Below are 21,138 nucleotides of genomic sequence, written 5' to 3' on the forward strand. Positions count from 1 at the left end.
TCTCCCACTGCATTTTTGAGGCAAATTCTAGTTATTATATCATTTTAGCTAAATATTTCAGTATTTCCACTGAAAGGTAAGAGCTGTTTTCTTGAAATTAATCACAATATCACAATCATCCCTAAGTTATTTCACACTCTTTTGCAGTTGATTATATAAATCAGGGTCTAAATAAGGTCCATCTACACATTATATTCAGTTGATCTTTAAAATATTTTAACCTACTAGGTTCCTCTTATTTATTGTCTTTGTTCTTGAAATGTATTTACTGAGGAAATCCTGTCACTTTTCTTGTGGAGTTGTCCATGCAGTTTTGCTGAATGCATCCCACTGGTGTCATTTAAGATGTTTATCTGCCTCCCCACCCCTTGTTTCCTGTCAACTGAACGTTAGATTTAGAGATTCAGATTGATTTAGGTTTGTTTTTGTTGCAAGCATACTTTCCAACAGCACATAGTGTCTGGTTGTGTTTTTCTTTGTGATTTTAGTGGCCACTTATAATTTGCAGCAGCCGTATTTAGTCAGGAGTTTCTATTCTAATTTCATCATTTCTCCCTAATTTCCTTATTTATTCGCCGTGGTCCTTCTGTGGAGAAGTTTCTCTGTGTCAATTACTTATTTACTCAGAGGCACACATACCCGAGGGAAAAGAGGTTACATGAGCGGTTCTCCCCTTTATTTGCAGCTCTTGGAGGGCCCTTACCGTCTCCAAAGATGACCACTGATGTCTTTTTGACTTTTTAACAGTATCATTATGAACACACGAATTTTAACATATTTGATTATTTTAAACCCACTACAGGTATTTTTATTGATCAGATTGTCCCTTTGCTGGCCAGTGAGGGTACCTTTAGGATGGTTCTTGGGTTCTTTAGACATGAACATCTTTGATGGACATTTTGATGACAAGATGTCCAGGCTAACATTTTGTGCATTTTCAATGGTTGGTCTGGAAACGGCTCTTTCTTCAGCAAGTCCTGGTTCCTTTTAGGGGGAATTTGTATTTAGGAATTACAGTCGGAATAACAAAGGTTAAGTTGTTGCTTATAGGCTTTTTCAGTGGACAGAACTAGGAAAGATGTTTTTAAGAGAAAATACTTCATGAGTTTCATACTGATTTTTCCAATTCAAATTTAGGAATATACTAGTGGATTTCTGTTGGACTTTATTTTCACATTTGTATTTCATGCTGAAACCCTTGGTTCCTAATAATATTTATTCTTAGGATAGATTCCTCTAGGGCAGCAGTTCTCAACCCGTGGGTCGCGACCCCTTTGGCGGTCGAACGACCCTTTCACAGGGGTCGCCTAAGACCATCCTGCATATCAGATACTTACATTACGATTTGTAACAGTAGCAACATTACAGTTATGAAGTAGCAACGAAAATAATTTTATGGTTGGGTCACACATGAGGAACTGTATTTAAAGGGCCAGAAGGTTGAGAACCACTGCTCTAGGGATTATGCCGAAAATGTGTTTTAAGTCATTTGAAATAATTCTTTTTGTATGATTACACCACTGAGTCAATACATATTTAGGTTTGTTTCATTTTTGCTTTTAAATTTTAGGGATTAAAAAGTTTTTAGATTTTCTTGTTGTTGTTATGGAAAGCACATAGTGCCAAATCTACAGAACAAAGCAGAATAAAAAAAGTCTAGCTTTGATCCTTGTTCCCTCCACTCTGTTCCTCTCCCTCGCCCCCCATTCCATTTAAACGTATAAGCAAGTATGTATGCATGCACGTGCACTTACATGTACTGACTGCCTGCCAACCCAATCTTAGATGAACACTAGTAAATTATACATAATTTTCTCTCCTGGCCTTTTACTCTTTCCATTATTTCCTGGAGGTCATTTAATACAAGTATATAGAGATATCCTTCATTGCAGCTCTATCATATTTTATTGTGTGAATGTGCTGTAGTTCATTCATCCACTCCCATATTAATAGACATTCGGATTGTCGTTAGAGTCTTGCTCTTATAAATGGTGCTATAGTGAATACCTGGTACGAATATAATTTTTTTTTTTTTTAATATTTGCTACCCTACAGGGGAATTTTAGTTTTAGGTAGAATAACTTGACTTCAGGAAGGATTCAGATGCAAGGTAACTGCTACTAATGGATTGTTCCAGGCAATTTGGAAGGCCAATCTTTTGAGTGAAGATACGAGTTTTTCTTTGAGCATGGGCCCATTGATTAGAATCATTGTTCTTGTATACACTATGTCCATATAGTAACTTCTGTATTTTGTAGTTTTGGTTTCTTTAAAGTAGCTTGAGACTTTAACAACTTCAAAGCAATCTGAGTACAGAATTTCCTAGTCTTTTGTAGTCTTATAACCAGTTTTTCAAAAAACTTTAAAAAAAGTAATATGCCGCTATGAATAATTTCCAAAGTATTCAACTTAGTTTTTATAGAAATAATAACTTCTTTTTTTTAAGAGGATAGTAAATCGTTTGTTGATTACACATGATAATGGATGATACACAAGCTTCATATCCATCTATAATTTTGTCTGGTACCATAATTCAATTTAGGTATATTGCATAGGATGTGCCAACAATCATTAATAACTAAATAAACTCCATGACTCTGCTTGGGTGACCCTTTTCATGGTGAACTCCAGGTCACAACACAGTAACTGTCAGTTCAACTACACCAAAGTTTCCGAAGACAATGGCTTCTGTGCCCAAGCAGTTTGTAAATAAATTTCAAATGGAACCTGGCATCACCCTGAAGGAATTCTAGCTTCACACTGTTGGGTAATTTACCAAGATGGCTTCAGAGCAAACTAACTTTACACAGCACATTTTAAAAAAAGACACATTTATTCAGTGTCATGATCAGACTATTACATTTAGCAGTCAACAGCATGGGTGCCAAAAAAACAACAATCTGCATTAAACCCTTGGTTAGAATGCTTTACACTTTCCACAGAACAGAAACTAAAATAACCTGTTATACAATTACTCACAGATGCAGTCCTCGAGGTTTTTTTTTGCCCATTCACATGAGTATTGTCTAACACATGTCTTCTTTGTAGCAGCTAGGCCCTGCCACCACTGCTTGGCTGAGTTCACAAATCTGTTGTAACCTGTAGCTTCCCTGTCACTTCTCTGGCTCTCCTCTCCTGCTAAGCTTTGTTTCCTGGCAGTAATTAAAACCTTCTGCCACTGCCATAGCTACTGCTGCTGCTGGAACCGCCATAGCCACCTTGGTTTCGTGGTTTGGCAAAGTATTGACCTCCACCACCATAAGAGCCAGAGCTTCTGCCTCCAAAGTTTCCTCCTTTCATAGGCCCAAAATTTGAAGATTGATTGTTGTAATTGCCAAAATCATTGTAGCTTCCACCACCTCCAAAACTGCTTCCATCATTACCAAATCCATTATAGCCATCCCCACCGCCACCATATCCACCGCCACCACGGCTGCCACCAAAGCCACCTCTACCACTGAAGTTTCCTCCATGACCAAAGTTGTCGTTTCCACCAAAACCATCTCCACGACCACCTCCGAAGTTTCCAGAACCACTTCGACCTCTTTGGCTGGACGAAGCACTAGCCATCTCTTGCTTAGATAGAGCTTTCCTTACCTCACAGTTGTGGCCATTCACAGTATGGTATTTCTGAATGACAATCTTGTCTACAGAGTCATGGTCATCAAAGGTTACAAAAACAAAGCCTCTCTTTTTGCCACTGCCTCGGTCAGTCATGATTTCAATCACTTCTATTTTCCCATACTGTTCAAAATAATCTCTTAGGTGATGTTCTTCAGTGTCTTCTTTAATACCACCGACAAAAATATTTTTCACAGTTAAGTGGGCACCAGGTCTTTGAGAATCTTCTCTCGAGACAGCCCTCTTTGGTTCCACCACTCTTCCGTCCACCTTGTGTGGCCTCGCGTGCATGGCTGCATCCACCTCCTCCACAATGGCACAGGTGACAAGCCCAAAGCCTCTGGAGCGCTTGGTGTTTGGATCTCTCACCACCACACAGTCCGTCAGTGTTCCCCATTGCTCAGAATGGCTCCTCTGACTCTCATCGGTTGTTTCAAAGCTCAAACCTTCGATAAAGAGCTTCCGCAGCTGCTCCGGCTCCTTGGGAGACTCAGACTTAGACGTGATGACTGCAACAGGGGGAATTCCAACGATGCTTACTCCGCGGCGTTCACCGGCAGAAAGGAGTGATCTAAGGAGCGTATCTCAAATAATAACTTCTTAATGTTATAGCTACGTTTTTGCTGACTTGTGATCAGTTTACATAGTATTAAGTTAAATTATGCCATTGCAATGAGTACAAGTGACATAACCAAGTTTGGGTATATGAAAAGAAACATTCCCACATAGTTTATTGATCTAGTAGGCTTTATTCAGCAATTCATGAATTGGGCAGCATCCAGCGTAGCAAATAGGAAGGAGCTCCGAAGAGCTGTAAAAGGTGAGAGAGTTTTATAGACCAAAGTGAGCAGGAGTAAGAAGGTTATCTGGGGCATTACCGATTGGTGACGGCTGGCTTACTTTCCTTATGTGGGGCAGAGAGACGCCTCGGAGCTGGATTAAGTACTAATAATGGGACAAGCCGGCCAATGCCCTTTGGGAGACCGAGGCCTTCCTTTTCTGGGAGAGCCAGCACAGAGACTCAGTTAGGTTTCGTTTTGCCGACATGGAGTTTAGCAAGAGCATCTCCATCTTGGGCCTCACCTGCTTGCTTTCAACAGGAATAAACAGACTTTTGAAATGCACTAAACTGGAGGGAGCAGAAAGGCGGACATCAATGTGGTTTGTTTGCTTTTCTTGTTTATTTGTTGCTTTCAGTTTTACGTGCCACATTTGAGTGAAATCATGTGGTTTTTGACTTTTTCTCTGATTTATTTCGCTTGATAGATGATTGGATAAAGAAGATATAGTACATAGTCCTGGCTAGGTGGCTCAGTTGGTTGAAACGTCTTCCTGTACCATAAAAGGTTGCAGGTTCAATTCCTGGTCAGGGCATATACCTAGATTGCAGGTTTGGTCCCTAGTCGGGTCACATACAGGAGGCAACCAATTGATGTTTCTCACATTGATGTTTCTCTTTCTCCTTTCCTCTCCCTCTAAAAATCAATTTAAAAAAATATCCTCTGGTGAGGATTTTAAAAAAAGATATGATACATATATACAATAGAAAAACTACTTTGCTGTAATATAAAAATACTGTAACAACATGATGGATCTTGAGAATATCATGCTATGTGAAATATATTACTTTTAAATTAGGTCTTGGGTTATTATTTTGATGATTGGCTGAAATAATTTTTGACTAGAGAGTGCTATTTAGAGGGGAAAAAAAAGACTAAAAATAATGTATTTCAGGATCATAGAACAGAGAGTAAACCAAAGTTTTTAATTCTACCATCCATGTGCAAATAATATAATATTAGAATTAACCCATTCTGAATAGCCTTTAACCACCTTTGGGATTTGTCCATAGAAAAATGATGCTGATGTTGCTTTCTCTCTCTCACCGTATTGCTGTGTTATGAGTTTATATGCATATCACAGTCAGCGAGGCAGAAGGTTAGGAAATTGGAAGAATGCACAGCTTAGTTATAAAGAAACACCAATTTCTGTTTCAGGAATATTTCACCCCTGGTCTATATAGAACACTGTAGGGACTATTAAAGAAATAGTCTGGAGAGAATTCAGCCTTTTAAGTAGACCAAGCTTTATAAGCTGCAAGGAATAATCTAAAAGTATAGAGTATATTATATTGGGGTTCTCCAAGGAAACAGAGTCAATAGGACACACACACACACACACACACACACACACACACACACACACATTCATGCACCACTTAATGACCGGGATATGTTCTGAGAAATGCATCTTTAGGTGACTTCATCATTGTGCAAACACCTTAGAGTATATTTACCTAACTAGAGGCCCGGTGCACAAAAATTTGTGCACTCGGGGGGAAGGGGGGTTCCTCAGCCCGGCCTGTGCCCTCTCGCAGTCTGGGACCACTCGGGAGATAACACCCTGCTGGCTTAGGCCTGCTCCCAGGTGGCAGAGGGCAGGCCCAATCCCTAGGTGCAGCCCCTGGTCGGGCTCAGAGCAGGGCCGACTGGAGAGTTGGGGCGCCTTCCCCTGTCATGCACAGAGCAGGGCGGATTGGGAGGTGCGATGCCACCCTCAGTCACGCTCAGGGTAGGGCCAGTTGGGGGGTTGGGGCACCGCCTCCTGTCACACTCAAGGCAGGGTCGATGGGGAGGTTGCGGCGCCACCCCCTGTCACGCACAGAGCAGGGCCCATCAGGGGGGTTGGGGCTCCGTACCCTGTCATGCACAGAGCAGAGCCAATCAGGGGGTTGGGGCGCTGCCTCCTGTCACGCACAGAGCAGGGCCCATCAGGGGGTTGGGGCTCCGTACCCTGTCATGCACAGAGCAGGGCCGATCAGGGGGTTGAGGAGCTCCCCCCTGTCATGCACAGAGCAGGGCCGATCAGGGGGTTGAGGAGCTCCCCCCTGTCACTCACAGAGTAGGGCCGATTAGGGGAGTTGGGGCACCGCCCCCTGTCACACTTAGGGCAGGGCGAATCAGGGGGTTGGGGCACCGCCCTCTATCACCCACAGAGCAGGGCCGATCAGGTGGTTGGGGTGCCGCCACTCTCACACTCAGGGCAGGGCCGATGGGGAGGTTATGGCTCGACCCCGTCACACACAGAGCAGGGCCCGTGGGGGTGGGGGGGCGGTTAGGGCGCCGCACCCTGTCACACACAGAGCAGCGCCGATCAGGGGGTTGGGGCGCCTTCCCCTGTCACGAACAGAGCAGGGTGGATAGGGAGGTTGTGGCCCTGCCCCCTGTCACACACAGAGCCGCAGGGCGATCAGGGGGTTTGGGTGCTGCCCCCTGTCACGCTGATCCCGATGCCGGGAGGCCTCTCAGCTCCGTTGATCCCGGTGCTGGGAGGCCTCGCTGCTCTGCTGATCCCGGTGCTGGGAGGCATATTACCCTTTTACTGTATAGGATAGAGGCCTGGGGCCGGCTGGTTTGCCCTGAAGGGTGTCCTGGATCAGGGTGGGGGTCCCCACTGGGGTGCCTGGCCAGCCTGGGTGAGGGGATGATGGCTGTTTGCAGCTGGTCACACACCCTTCAGGGTGGGAGTCCCCACTGGGGTGCCTGGCCAGTCTGGGTGTGGGGCTGAGGGCTGTTTTCAGGCCAACTGAAGCTCCCAACTGCTCCTTTTTTTCTTTTTCTTTTTTATTCTGGGCCAGGTTTAGCTCTGGCTCCAGCTCTGAGGCTTCCGCTGCTGAAAGCAGGTATCTGGTTTGTTTCTGTTCTGTAATCAAAACAATGTGTAAATACAGCTCTGAGATCCCGGGCTCGCTGAAAGCCGGTTTCTGGGGTTTTGTTTAGCTTCTATATTTGTTACAATGTTTCTTAAACTGCAGGCTCAGAGGCCGGCAAGGCAGGCGGGGAACGTTGGAGTCCTCCGTCACTGAACCAAGCAAGCCTCATGTTAGTTTCAAGCTGCCTGGCTGCTGGGCCGCCGTCTTGGCTGGCAGTTAATTTGCATATCTCGCTGATTAGCCAATGGGAAGGGTAGCGGTCATACGCCAATTACCATGTTTCTCTTTTATTAGATAGGACTAGATGGTATAGCCTGCTGCATATCTATGCTATACAGTATACCACCATATACCACCGTCGCAGCTTTGTTCTGTCGTGGACTGCAACATCGTTATATAGTGTATGACTCCATTTGTGTGTGTGTATATATGTATACATATGTATAGTATGTATACATATATAATATGTATATACATATGTAATGTATGTTTATATGTATACATATATAGCATATGCATATATAGTGTGTATATAGAGTGTGTATGCACATATAGTGTGTATATGTATATATAGTGTGTATATATGCATATATGTGTATATGTATACACACACACCCACACACTGAGTGGCCAGATTATTATGACCACCTGACGTTTGTAGGCAAATTATCTATAATTTTGTGCTGGAGTTGCTAGAGGGCCAGATCATTATAGACGTCTGAATAGTACAACATCCCCAAGTATTGTTGCTAATCAAGTTCATCCTATCACGTTGATGGCGTATCCCACTGGAGATGGCTTCTTCCAACAAGACAATGCGCTGTGCCACGGTGCTCGTATTGTGCAGGAGTGGTTTCAAGAACATGAGGGAGACTTTACCTTGCTTAGGTGGCCCCCACAATCATCAGATCTCAGTCCAATTGAGCATTTGTGGGACGAAGTTAAAAGAGCCATCAGGCAGCTGGTTCCACAACCATCAAATCTCACAGAACTGGACAGTGCAATTCATCAGGCATGGTGTCAGATTCCTCGCATCATCTTTCAACATCTCGTGGAGTCAATGCCAAGAAGAATTGCCATAGTATTGAAGGCAAAAGGTGGCCCAATGAAGTACTGATGGGGTGGTCATAATAATCTGGCCACTCAGTATGTATATATGTGTGTGTGTGTGTGTGTGTGTGTGTGTGTGTGTGTGTGTGTGTGTGTATAGAGAGAGAGGGGGGGAGAGAGAGATTGTTTTTAAGAAATTGGCTCATGCAATTAGGGAGGGCAGCAAGTCCAAAATCTGCAGTGCAGGCTGGTAGGCTGGGAACCCAGATTCTGGTGTTTGAGCCTGAAGGTAGTCTGCTGGAAGAATTCTCTCTCCTTCCAGGGGCTACCAGTCTTTTTTATTAAGACTCAAATGATTAGATGAGGCCTACACAAGTTATGAAGGGTAATCTGCTTTACTCAAAGTCTACTGACTTAAATGTTAATCACATCTAGAAATATACCTTCACAGAAACATCTAGAACAGGGGTCCTCAAACTTTTTAAACAGGGGGCCAGTTCACTATCCCTCAGACCGTTGGAGGGCCGGACTATTGTTTAAAAAAAACTATGAACAAATTCCTGTGCACATAGCGGCGGCAAAAATACCCGGCGAGCCGGATAAATGTTTTCGGCGGACCGCAGTTTGAGGACCCCGATCTAGAATAATGTTTGACCAGATAATTTGGTAATGTAGCCTAATCAAGTTGGTACATAAAATTAACCATCTCATATACTGCAGAATCGTTTTGTATATGGTTAAATGTCACATTGTAAAGAACATTGGTTAAGTGCTGTGGGTGGCAAGAAAGGGGCGGGGGAACTTGCTTTGCTGTTTACAGGCATACCTTAGAGATATTATGGTTCAGTTCCAGACAATAATATAGCGAGTTATAATCTTTTTTGCTGGTGGAGGGTGTTGCCTTCAATTTGTAAAAAACACAACACTGTGAAGCAGAAGAAAGCGATGCGCAATGAAACGAGGTAGGCCTGTATTTGCTCACAGAGGAGATGAGCTTTGAGTTGCTCATCTCAGGGACTTTTTGAAGGCCAGGGAGTTTTTGGGCTGGTGGGCAGAGTGGAGAGCATCCCAGGAGGGTGGGTCAGAATGAGCAAGGGTAGAGCTGACTGTGGCATTTGAAGAAAATGTGCCCTGTCCGGCAGACATATCTCAGACGGTGGGGGAGGTAAGAGTGAATAGGCGAGGCGAGCTCTGCTCTGGTTTCTCACCTCACTGCTTAAGCAGAGAAGACACTCCAGCTGGAGGTGACGGCTGGTGCAGGGTGCCGCAGGGCCAGCAGTACATGCTACATTACATAGTGTGATGTCCCGAGATTCCTTTTGCAGGAAGCACTTCACATGAAATATAACTGCCTTAGCTTTTCTGTTGTAAAACGTGGACAAAATTCTTTTCCTCTATCAACTCAATAAAGGTGCTTCCAAAGAGCCACGTGTTTGTGAAGAAACGAGATCTTCAAGTGGTGTGAATTGTTGCCAGAAGTATTTCTAGTTTCTGAACCTTGAACTATTTTGGATCCGTTATTCTAAGTAGAAATAGAGCCCAGAGCTGCCCTCCCTCCCACCCCAAGGTACAAGTTAAAGAACATAATTTTTTAGATGTACTAGTAATAAGCATAAAAATACTTTATCATTAAAACTACCAGTAAAAATAATTATTATCAGAGAGAAAACTAACAAAAACAATATGTGGTAAATGGATAAAAAGGGCCCCTAGTGAATCACCTCCCCATGTTTCTGCCCCTGGCATTGCAACTGCTTGTTTCTCCCATGGACCAGTAGGGTCTGTTTTTCTACCCTTGACTCTGGGCTTTGCCATGTGACTTGAACTGGCCAGTGGGACACCAGCGGATCCGCTGCAGGCAGAGGCGCCATGTGCAGTGTGCCAGCCTCTTGGGGTGCTGCGGCCACTGGAGAAGCCTGGCAGGAAGGCTGCATGGAAAGGGAGGCCCAGCTTTTCCTCACTGAGCTCAGTCCCCGCTGACCTGGGCCCAGTGCAGCATGGGGAAGTCAGATCAGAGCACCAGAAGAGCTGCCCAGCCAACCCATGGAATTGTGAGAAACAGGAAACCATTGCTGTTTAATAACTAAGTTTTGGGTAGTTTGTTTCCCAGCAACAGCAAACAGAACTGTCCTGTGATAAATGGCTGAAATCTATGCCTGTAACTGTAATCATGGCTTCATTACCGTGAACCTTCAAGGAGTCCACAGTCTAGGGAGGGAGGCAGAAATATAAGCAGGCCTGCTTCCTTACATGCCGTGAATGCTCAGGAAGGCTCTGGGCAGCGTGGCCTTGAGCTCTGCTCCATCCTCCTTTCTGCACCTGTAAGGGTCGGACCCTGTTGCCTGCAGGGCAGCATTGGCGAGCACGTGGTGCACTTAGAGGAAGTAGACGGTTTCTGTTCTCAGTGAGGTGGTTTCCATCTCTCAAGTCACTCAGACGCGCACTTCGTTTCTTGTCAGTGAAATGCTAAAAGGGCCGCAACAAATCTCTTTCCCTTTTGTTAACTCTGAGTCTTTTCAGTATTCTTGTACTTGTCCTGTTAGCAAGGGAATATGCATGGCTATTCCATAACTTTCCTCAGGTTCAGAATCTTCTGGAAAATGTAAACATTAGACCAGTACTCATGCTTGGCTCCCCTACTTTACACACATGGTGGAGTGGTTCTACTGAGGTTTCCCTTCATCATTGGAGAAGCCATGATGGAGGCGGTGTCGCGAGCTCAGTCCCACCTGCCCACATCATCTTCTCAGTCACTGATCAGCCTTGGCTCCTCTCTGTTGCCCCTCCTTCGGATTCCTCATCGCACATACTGTCCTTCAGTCTGCAGCATGTCTCCTCTCCTGGCTGTGCCCTTGCCTTTGGCCAAGGACTTACAGCACCAGGCCCATCAGTTTCCCTTAGCGGCCCATTCTCCTCCCACTGGGCAGCATGGCTGGTCAAATCTGGAGTTCATTCTACTCCTCTTCTTGGCTCCAACCTTTGAAGTTGCACATTGGAAAATTACCTTGAATAAATTACTGAATAGTTTAAAGATATGGCTATAGTTTTATCTATCTGTCTGTCTATTATCTATCTATCTATCTATCTATCTATCTATCTATCTATCTATCCATCCATCCATCCATCCATCCATCCATCCATCCATCCATCCATCCATCCTCAGCAACTGGAATGGTGGAACAACCGGAATAACTAGAAAGACTGGTGGCTATAACATGCACTGTGGCAGCCAACCGGCCTGATTCTGGCCCCATTCAGCTCCCCACCAGCTGGCCACACCCCCAATAACCCCCCCACCCCACCCCCCTGCCCCAGTCGGGTGGAGCTGGCCAGCCGATTGCCCATGGCCTTCCCCAAGGCTCGCCCTGCCGTTGGGCCCCAAATGGGGTGGGCCAGCCAGACCCAACTTGTGCACGAATTCATGCACTGGACCTCTAGTATAATAATAGTTACAAGATGGACTATAGTTTTAAAATACAATATCTTAAATACAATATCACTGTGGCTTGTGATATAAATTTTCAAGTGAACTTGAATTGATACATTTAAATATCTGTTATCAATTGGACTCAGCTATTTTGAGGCACATCCTAACTACCTTAAATATCTACTTTTGAAATATCTAAATTACTATCTTTCTCAAAATTAAGTATACCAGTTACTTCGGTCAATGTCCCTCCATACAGACAAATGTGCAGCAAAAGCCTGTATCTAACACTTTGAGTGTGGAGTCCATCTTTATTATTCATGGCAATTGTAATAATTACAATAACAAAGCAACACACCAGGTTTTAGCTTTGTCTTTCCAACAGTGTGCCACAGTGAATAAACGCATAAGGGAACAACAAATCAATATCTCCCTTTCAAATTAATAAATAAAAAAAATTTAAAAAGGTACTCAGTTATCATTAAAAAACAGAAGAAAACAAAAAAGGAGAAAAAGAAAAGTAAAACCTGCTTAGTTCACTTTGTAAGTTGCCTCGGGCTGTCATATCTGTGAAATGTCTGTGAAGCCTGAGCAAGCTGCCTAACTTCTCTAAGCCATGTGTAAAGTGGAGATAAAGGTTTCCCTGCCACTGGCACTGCTGTGAGAGAGAAGTAATTCAGCAGAGCACTTACAGTTTGTCGATGCTTTCTTCTGCTGTATTTACTTCCAGTGTTATTATTTACAGGTAGCATTTCTGCAAACAGCCATCATCCCCTCACCCAGGCTGGCCAGGCACCCCAGTGGGGACCCCCACCCTGATCCAGGACACCGTTCAGGGCAAACCAGCTGGCACCCACCCATGCACCAGGCCTCTACCCTATATGGTAAAAGGGTAATATGCCTCCCAGCACTGGGATCAGCGGAGCCGAGAGGCCTCCCGGCACCAGGATCAGCATGACAGGGGGCAGTGCCCAAACCCCCTGATCGCCCTGCGGCTCTGTGTGTGACAGGGGGTGGGGCCACAACCCTCCCTATCCGCCCTGCTCTGTTCCTGACAGGGGAAGGTGCCCCAACCTCCTGATCAGCCCTGCTCTGTGCCTGATACAGGGGAGCTCCCCAAACTCTGATCGTCCTGCGGCTCTGTGTGTGACAGGGTGCGGCGCCCCAACCGCCCCCCCCCCACATGGGCCCTGCTCTGTGTGTGACAGGGTAGAGCCATAACCTCCCCATCGGCCCTGCCCTGAGTGTGAGAGTGGCGGTGCCCCAACCCCTTAATCGGTCCTGCTCTGTGGGTGATAGAGGGCGGCGCCACAGCCCTCACCCTCCCACGGGCCCTGCTCTGTGTGTGATGGGGTAGAGCCATAACCTCCCCATTGGCCCTGCCCTGAGTGTGAGAGTGGTGGCAACCCAACCCCCTGACCCGCCCTGCTCTGTGTGTGACGGGGCGGTGCCCCAACTCCCCTATCGGCCCTGCTCTGTGCATGACTGGGGGTGGCGCCGCAACCTCCCCATCGACCCTGCCTTGAGTGTGACAGGGGGTGGTGCCCCAACCCCCCAATCGGCCCTACCCTGAGCGTGACTGGGGGTGGCATAGCAACCTCCCGATCCGCCCTGCTCTGTGCATGACAGGGGGCGGTGCCCCAACTCCCCAATCGGCCCTGCTCTGAGCCCGACCAGGGGCTGCACCTAGGGATTGGGCCTGCCCTCTGCCCCCGGGAGCAGGGCGTTATCTCCCGAGTGGTCCCAGACTGCGAGAGGGCACAGGCCAGGCTGAGGGGCCCCCCCTTCCCCCGAGTGCACAAATTTTTGTGCACCGGGCCTCTAGTCCTATATAATAAAAGGCTAATATGCAAATAGACGGAACGGCAGAACAACCGAGCAACCGGTCTCTAATACGTGCGCTGACCACCAGGGGGCGTGTGTGGAACATGGTGGGCGTTCGCCAGGGTGGGATGGTGGAGCAGGTGAGCGGGGGCACCAGACGAAGGCAGGGCGCCGGTCGCTGTCATCGGGGCAAACCTCTGGTGGTTATTGAAAGTTCTTTGCTCCCGCGTGATGTGGTCCCGTCTGGCCTTTGCACTTGCTGCTAGCACCAGCCCCACTCACACCCGCTGCCGGCGCTGGAGCCGCCGCTCGCACCCACTGCTGGTGCAGGCCCCAATCACTCCGCACCGTCAGCGGGTGCTAGTGGGGCTGGTGCCATCAGTGCATGGGAGCAGCTGTGGCAGGAGCAGGGCTGCTGGCAGACGGGACCAGGGGCCATGGTGGGAGAGGTCAGGGAGGGGCACAGAGGATGGGCTGAGACCTGCCCCTGTGCCTACTGCAGCCTTGTGGCCCACAATTCCTTTCAAGGTGCCCGAATTTGTGCACTGGGCCCCTAGACCTATATAATAAAAGGATAATATGCAAATCAACTGAACAGTGGAACGACCGGTCACTATGACGCACACTGACCACCAGAGGGCAGACACTCAACACAGGAGCTGCCCCCTGGTGGTCAGTGTGCTCCCACAGGGGGACCTCCGCTCAGCCACAAGCCGGGCTCACAGCTGGTGAGCACTAAGGATGTCCAACTGACATTCCCCCAAGGGCTCCCAGACTGCAAAAGGGCTCAGGCTTGGCTGAGGGACTCCTGCACCCCCTCTCCCCCCAGTGAAGAATGCCGTGTACTGGGCCTCCAGGAAATTTATAATTCTTTACCCCTTTTGGCTTCGTGCGTTTCTCCTTTGGTGACCCTAACAATTAGTATTAATTTAAAGTTTACATACATTATGATGTGGTCATCAGAGTAAATCTTGTAACCGTCTGTCATCATACAATGTTATCATATTACTGACTATTTTCTCTATGCTGTATATTATATCCCCATCACTCACTTATTTTATAATTGGAAGTTTGTACCTCTTATTTCCTTTCACCTTTTTCACCCAACCCTCCTCTCACTTCCCCAGAAGTATTTTAGGTTTTAGAAATGTAAAGATTTTACAAATGCAGTCTACACATAGTATGTATTATTGAATTTCTTTATTGGGGCCACACTCCTTGATCAATACATATTAATATTTCTGCCTTTATATATAACTAGAGGCCTGGTGCACGAAATTTGTGCACGGAGGGGGTGGTTCCCTCAGCCCAGCCTGCACCCACTCCAATCGGGGATCCCTCAGGGGATGTCTGACTGCTGGTTTAGGCCCGATCCCACAGAGTCGGACACCCCTCTCACAATCTGGGACCGCTGGCTCCTAAACATTCATCTGCCTGCCTGCCTGGTTGCCCCTAACTGCCCTCCCCTGCCAGCCCAATTGAGCTCCCAACTGCACTCCCCTGCCAGCCTGATCTCACCCCCAACGGCCCTCCCCTGCCAGCCTGGTTGCCCCCAACTGCCCTCTCTTACTGGCCTGATCTCGCCCCCAACGGTCCTCCCCTGCCTGCCTGATCTTGACCCTAACGGCTTTCCCCTGCTGACCTGATCACCCCTAACTGCCTCTGCCTGCCTGATCGCCCCTAACTGCCCTCTTCTGCTAGTCTGATCTCACCCCTAACTGCCCTCCCCTGCAGGCCTGATCTCGCCCCCAACTGCCCTCCTCTGCTCGCCAATTTGGTTCTGATTGGTCAGTTTCTATGCCCATCAGCGTCAAAAGCTCCGCCTCCTAGGCAGCTATTGGCTCCTCCCAGTTGACCCAGATTTGGTTCTGATTGGTCAGTTTCTATGCCAGTCAGCATCAAAAGCTCCACCTCCTAGGCAGCCATAGGCTCCTTACATTCACCCAGATTTGGTTCTGATTGGTCAGTTTCTGTGCCAGTCAGCGTCTCTGGGCCTATCAACGGGGCCTGATCAGAAAGGTGGGGCTGATGAGCAGCCAAGGTGGAGGCCTGGAGAGAAATGGAGGTGCGGCTGTTGGTCAGGCTGGTAGAGAAAGAGAGGCAAGTTCTGATCAACAGCTGCCACAGAGGCTACGGATCAGACCCTGCCTCTCTCTCTCTGCAGGCCTCTCTCCGATCCTGATCTGCAGCCCCCTAGGCCAGTGGTCGGCAAACTGCGGCTCGGCAAACTGTGGCTCTTTGACCCCTTGAGTGTGGCTTTTCCACAAAATACTGGCTCTTCCACAAAATACCGACTTCTGTGCATGGGTCACAAAGTTTCAATCGCACTGTACGTGCGCGCCCGCACATGGTATTTTGTGGAAGAGCCACACTCAAGGGGCCAAAGAGTCGCATGTGGCTCTCGATCCGCGGTTTGCCGACCATGACCCTAGGCCAGGGGTGGGCAAACTTTTTGACTGGAGGGCCACAATGGGTTCTTAAACTGGACCGGAGGGCCGGAACAAAAGCATGGATGGAGTGTTTGTGTGAACTAATAGAAATTCAAAGTAAACATCATTACATAAAAGGGTATGGTCTTTTTTTTCAATAGTTTTGTTCATTTCAAACGGGCCGGATAAGGCCCGCGGGATGTAGTTTGCCCACGGCTGCCCTAGGCAGTCAGTGTTGGGTCAGGGTGCCCGCAGCAGCCCCAATCAGTGCTGGGTCACCAAGGCAACCCAGCACTGACTTCTGGTCTAGTTGAGCCTTCGGCCATAATTGGTTGTTAAGACTCTGGTTCTTTATTATGTAGACTAGAGGCCCGATGCATGAAATTCGTGCAAGGAGCTTGGCCCTTGCAGTCCTGGCCTCATCAAGAACGTCATCTGACGGTTGTTCCACTGTTCAGTCGATTTGCATATTATGCTTTTATTATCATAGAATAGAGGCCCGGTGCACAAAAATTTGTGCACTTGGGGGGGTCCCTCAGCCCGGCCTGTGCCCTCTCGCAGTCTGGGACCCCTCAGGAGATAATGCCCTGCTGGCTTAGGCCTGTTCCCGGGTGGCAGAGGGCAGGCCCAATCCCTAGGTACAGCCCCTGGTCGGGCTCAGAGCAGGGCCGATTGGGGAGTTGGGGTGCCGCCCCCTGTCATGCACAGGGCAGGGCGGATCAGGAGGTTGCGATGCCACCCTCAGTCACGCTCAGGGTAGGGCCGATTGGGGGGTTGGGGCACCACCCCCTGTCACACTCAAGGCAGGGTCGATGGGGAGGTTGTGGCGCCATCCCCTGTCACGCACAGAGCAGAGCCCATCAGGGGGGTTGGGGCTCTGTCCCCTGTCACATACAGAGCAGGGTGGATCAGGGGGTTGGGGCGCCGCCCTCTATCACCCACAGAGCAGAGTTGATCAGGAGGTTGGGGCGCTGCCACTCTCACACTCAGGGCAGGGCCGATGGGGAGGTTATGGCTCTACCCCATCACACACAGAGCAGGGCCCTTGGCGGGGGGGTTGGGGCTCCGCACCCTGTCACACACAGAGCAGGGCTGATCAGGGGTTGGGGCGCCGCACCCTGTCACACACAGAGCCGCAGGGCAATCAGGGGGTTGGGGAGCTCCCCCCATCAGGCACAGAGCAGGGCTGATCAGGGGGTTGGGGCGCCTACCCCTGTCATGAACAGAGCAGGGCAGATAGGGAGGTTGTGGCCCTGCCCCCTGTCACACACAGAGCCGCAGGGCGATCGGGGGGTTTGGGCGCTGCCCCCTGTCACACTGATTCCAGTGCTGGGAGGCCTCTCAGCTCCGCTGATCCCGGTGCTGGGAGGCCTCGCTGCTCTGCTGATTCCGGTGCTGGGAGGCATATTACCCTTTTACTATATAGGGTAGAAGCCTGGTGCATGGGTGGGGGCCGGCTGGTTTGCCCTGAAGGGTGTCCTGGATCAGGGTGGGGTGCCTGACCAGCCTGGGTGAGGGGATGATGGCTGTTTGCAGCTGGTCACACACCCTTCAGGATGGGAGTCCCCTCTGGGGTGCCTGGCCAGTCTGGGTGCGGGGCTAAGGGCTGTTTTCAGGCTGGCAGGTGACTGAAGCTCCCAACTGCTCCTTTCTTTTTTTTAATTTTTTATTCTGGGCCAGCTTTAGCTCTGGCTCCAGCTCTGAGGCCTCAACTGCTGAAAGCAGGTATCTGGTTTGTTTGGATTCTATAATCGAAACACTGTATCAACTCCAGCTCTGAGATCCCGGCAGGCTGAAAGCAGGTTTCTGGGGTTTTGTTTAGCTTCTATATTTGTTACAATGTTTCAAACTGCAAGCTCAGAGGCCGGCAGCGGCAGGTGGGGAACATTGGAGTCCTCCGTCACTGAAGCAAGCAAGCCTCATGTTAGCTCCAAGCTGCCTGGCTGCCGGCCGCCATCATGGCTGGCAGTTAGTTTGCATATCGCCCTGGTTAGCCAATGGGAAGGGTAGCGGTCGTATGCCAATTACCATGTTTCTCTTTTATTAGATAGGATAGTTATACTGAGTTGCATAAAGTAGAGACCATAAATAGCTTCCTATCAGTTCAGGTCTAGTTTTGGCTTCCAAAGTGTTCAATGAATTAGGTCTTATCATTAAATATAAGTAAAGAAGAGCTAGTTTTAAAAATGTGATTTTAATTTTAGAATTGTGGGTAAGAGATGCGGTACCTAGTATCGTACTGAAAACACTAGTTTTTTGCTCTACTTCTCTACAGCCGTTGTCCTTCTCCAGAGAGGCAGCTCATAGTTGTTTTTTTTCGGATAGTGATTGCTGCACTTTCAAACAATGTATTTTTACTATTTCTTGATTTATAAATATTAAATAGCATCTATTCTCTTGGTTTTATACCTCAACTCTCTTCTCCCCATCATCCTGTTTGGTTATATTACAGTATGCTTATATCATTATAATGTTTATATCATTATCAATATTGGAATATTGTTTATTGTAGAGCCAAATGATTACCTTTTCCTGTTTTCTTTTGTTATTGTTAATTGCTTTATATTTTTACTTGTGTTTTTCTCAGACTTACCCTTCGTTCTTTTAGGTGTTCATGATATTACCTGTCACTCCATCTTCCTTGTTGAGACTTCTTTATTCTAGACACGTGGCCCCTGCAAGTGTTCCATATGTCTACTCCATTCTGTGCTGATAGTCTCCAGGCTGTTGTGCAGCTGCAATCCTGGACTTTGCTTTGTGCCTTCCTAAGTTATAATGACCATTTTCTGTGTTGTGTGTTTTTCTGTTCCTTGATTTAGCCCTTTATTTTGTTAGAGTACAAAGTTTCCTTTAGAGTTCAAGAGTTCCTTTTAAAAAGGTGACAGAAAATTTCTTTTATGACTTTACTCATACCCATGATACCATTATTTTCCCTTCTGGTGTATTTGATAGTTTGGCTGGGTATGAAATATTTCTCAGAATTTTGAAGGCATAGTGTCTCTCATTTGTATCTATTGATGCTGTTGAGGGAGGGGTTTAATTCTACTTTGATGTATATACTAGGGGCCCGGTGCACGAAATTCGTGCACTGGGTGTGTGTGTCGGGGGGAGTGTCCCTCAGCCCAGCCTGCCCCCTCTCACATACTGGGAGCCCTCAGGCATTGACCCCCATCACCCTCCAATCGCAAGATTGGCCCCTTGCCCAGGCCTGACGCCTCTGGCTGAGGCGTCCGGCCCGGGCAGCGGGGACCCGCAGCTGCAGCGGCCCCGCGATCGTGGGCTCCACTTTAGGCCCAGGCAAGGGACCCCTAGCTCCTGGGACTGCCAGCTTCGACCGTGCCCAACTCCCATCGCTGGCTCCACCCCTACTTCCTGCTATCACTGGCCAGGGCGGAAAAGGCACCTGATTCTCGGATCATGGCTGGGGGGCAGGGCAAAGGCAGCCCCAGGGCCGCCTTTGCCCTGCCCCCCAGCTCTTAGCTCCCCCCTGGGTTTCCGATCACTGTCAGTGGCAGGGGGCTTCTTCCTGCTTTCCCTTTCGCCTCCCTGCATTGTGCCTACATATGCAAATTAACCGCCATCTTGTTGGCAGTTAACTGCCAATCTTAGTTGGCAGTTAATTTGCATATAGCCCTGATTAGCCAATGAAAAGGGTAGCTCGTACACCAATTACCATTTTTTTCTTTTATTAGTGTTGATTCTTTTGCAGTGTAATCCCTCCTTCTCCTGAGCATCAGGCGCAGATGCTCCCCACTGAGAAATTTTATTTTTTGGATTTTTCTTTGTCCTTGGTGTCTTGGGATTTTACCACAATGTCCTCTAGGTCTACTCATGTTGCAAATGATAGGATACTTCTTTTTAATGGCTGGATTATATTCCATTTTATATATGTGCCATATTTTCTTTCTTTATTGACCCATCAGTGGACATGTGTGCTTCCATGTCTTGGCTATTGTAAATAATGCTTCAGTGAACATTGGAGTGTAAATATCCTTTTGAATTAGTGTTTTTGTTTTCTTCCAATAAATATCCAGAAGTGGAATTGCTGGATTATATGATAATTTCATTTAAAAAAATTTTGAGGAACCTCCATACTGTTTTACATAGTGACTGCATTGTTTTACATTCCCACAAACATTGTATGAGAGTTCCCCTAGTCTACATCCTCGCCAACACTTGTGGGGTTTTTTGGTCTTTTTGATAATAGCTATTCTGACAGGTGTGAAATGATGGTTTCACACCTCATTATGGTTTTGATTTGCAGTTCCCTGGTGATTAGTGATTTTGAACACCTTTACGTGTCCCTCTTGGTTACTTGTATGTCTTCTTTGGAAAAATGTCTGTTCAGATCTTTTGCTCATCTTTTAAAAGGATTCTTTGTTTCTTTGCTATTGAGTTGCTGTGTATTTTTTTAATTCATTGTGCTCGGTACTTACTGGACCTTCATTGTGGGGGCTTGCACCTTTCAGTTCTTGGGACTTTCTTGTATTATTTATCCGAGTATTTCCTTCCCTCTGTGTTGTCTGCTCCTTTTCTCTGGAAATCCTTGTGGGTCAGATGCTGGAATATTTAAACTGATCTGCAGATATTCTTGTGTCCACAAATCCCGGTCTTCTCGATCTTATTTTCTCTTGTATATTTCTGTACTACCTTTTTGGAAAATTCTGTGACTGAATTTTCTGACCCTTCTGTTGCATTTTTAGTTTTGTTTTTAATTTTTAAGTTTTAAGAGTGGCTTTAGTTTTTTTCTTTTTATATTATCATATTTTGTTTTTATGGATGCCATATCATCCATACCTCTAAGCCAGCGGTTCTCAACCTGTGGGTCGCAACCCCTTTGGCGGTCGAACGACCCTTCGCCTAAGACCATCCTGCATATCAGATATTTACATTACGATTCATAATAGTAGCAACATTACAGTTATGAAGTAGCAACGAAAATAATTTTATGGTTGGGTCACAACATGAGGAACTGTATTTAAAGGGCCAGAAGGTTGAGAACCACTGGCAGATATTGTTGCCTTATTTAAAAGGACTAAAAACACTTTAGAAAATTATCTTTATTTACCCCAGTT

The 21,138-nt window shown here is 47.2% G+C and overlaps 2 protein-coding genes across 8 annotated transcripts in view; one reads left to right on the forward strand and one right to left on the reverse strand.

Moving 5' to 3' along the window:
• Positions 1-21,138, forward strand: part of MARCHF8 (membrane associated ring-CH-type finger 8) — a 147,564-nt gene that overhangs the window by 31,947 nt on the left and 94,479 nt on the right. The gene's annotated exons all lie outside the window — the stretch shown is intronic.
• LOC132214633 (heterogeneous nuclear ribonucleoprotein A1-like) lies at positions 3,110-7,723 on the reverse strand. Its single transcript, XM_059661969.1, has 2 exons — positions 7,687-7,723; positions 3,110-4,205 (listed from the first exon to the last, which is right to left on the reverse strand). The coding sequence occupies exons 1-2, from the start codon at positions 7,721-7,723 to the stop codon at positions 3,163-3,165; spliced, it is 1,080 nt and encodes a 359-aa protein (XP_059517952.1). The 3' UTR covers positions 3,110-3,162.

This window comes from Myotis daubentonii, chromosome 13 (assembly GCF_963259705.1).
Source record: "Myotis daubentonii chromosome 13, mMyoDau2.1, whole genome shotgun sequence".
Lineage (NCBI taxonomy): Eukaryota > Metazoa > Chordata > Mammalia > Chiroptera > Vespertilionidae > Myotis > Myotis daubentonii.

What these genes read in the sequence shown, in the direction of transcription:
- LOC132214633 (XM_059661969.1), bottom strand. Translation starts at nt 7,723, where the DNA reads ATGTTGCAGTCCACGACAGAACAAAGCTGCGACGGTG. An exon ending in AGAACAAAGCTGCGACGGTG is followed by an intron (nt 4,206 to 7,686) that starts GTATATGGTGGT and finishes TTATTATTTGAG; the next exon opens with ATACGCTCCTTAGATCACTC.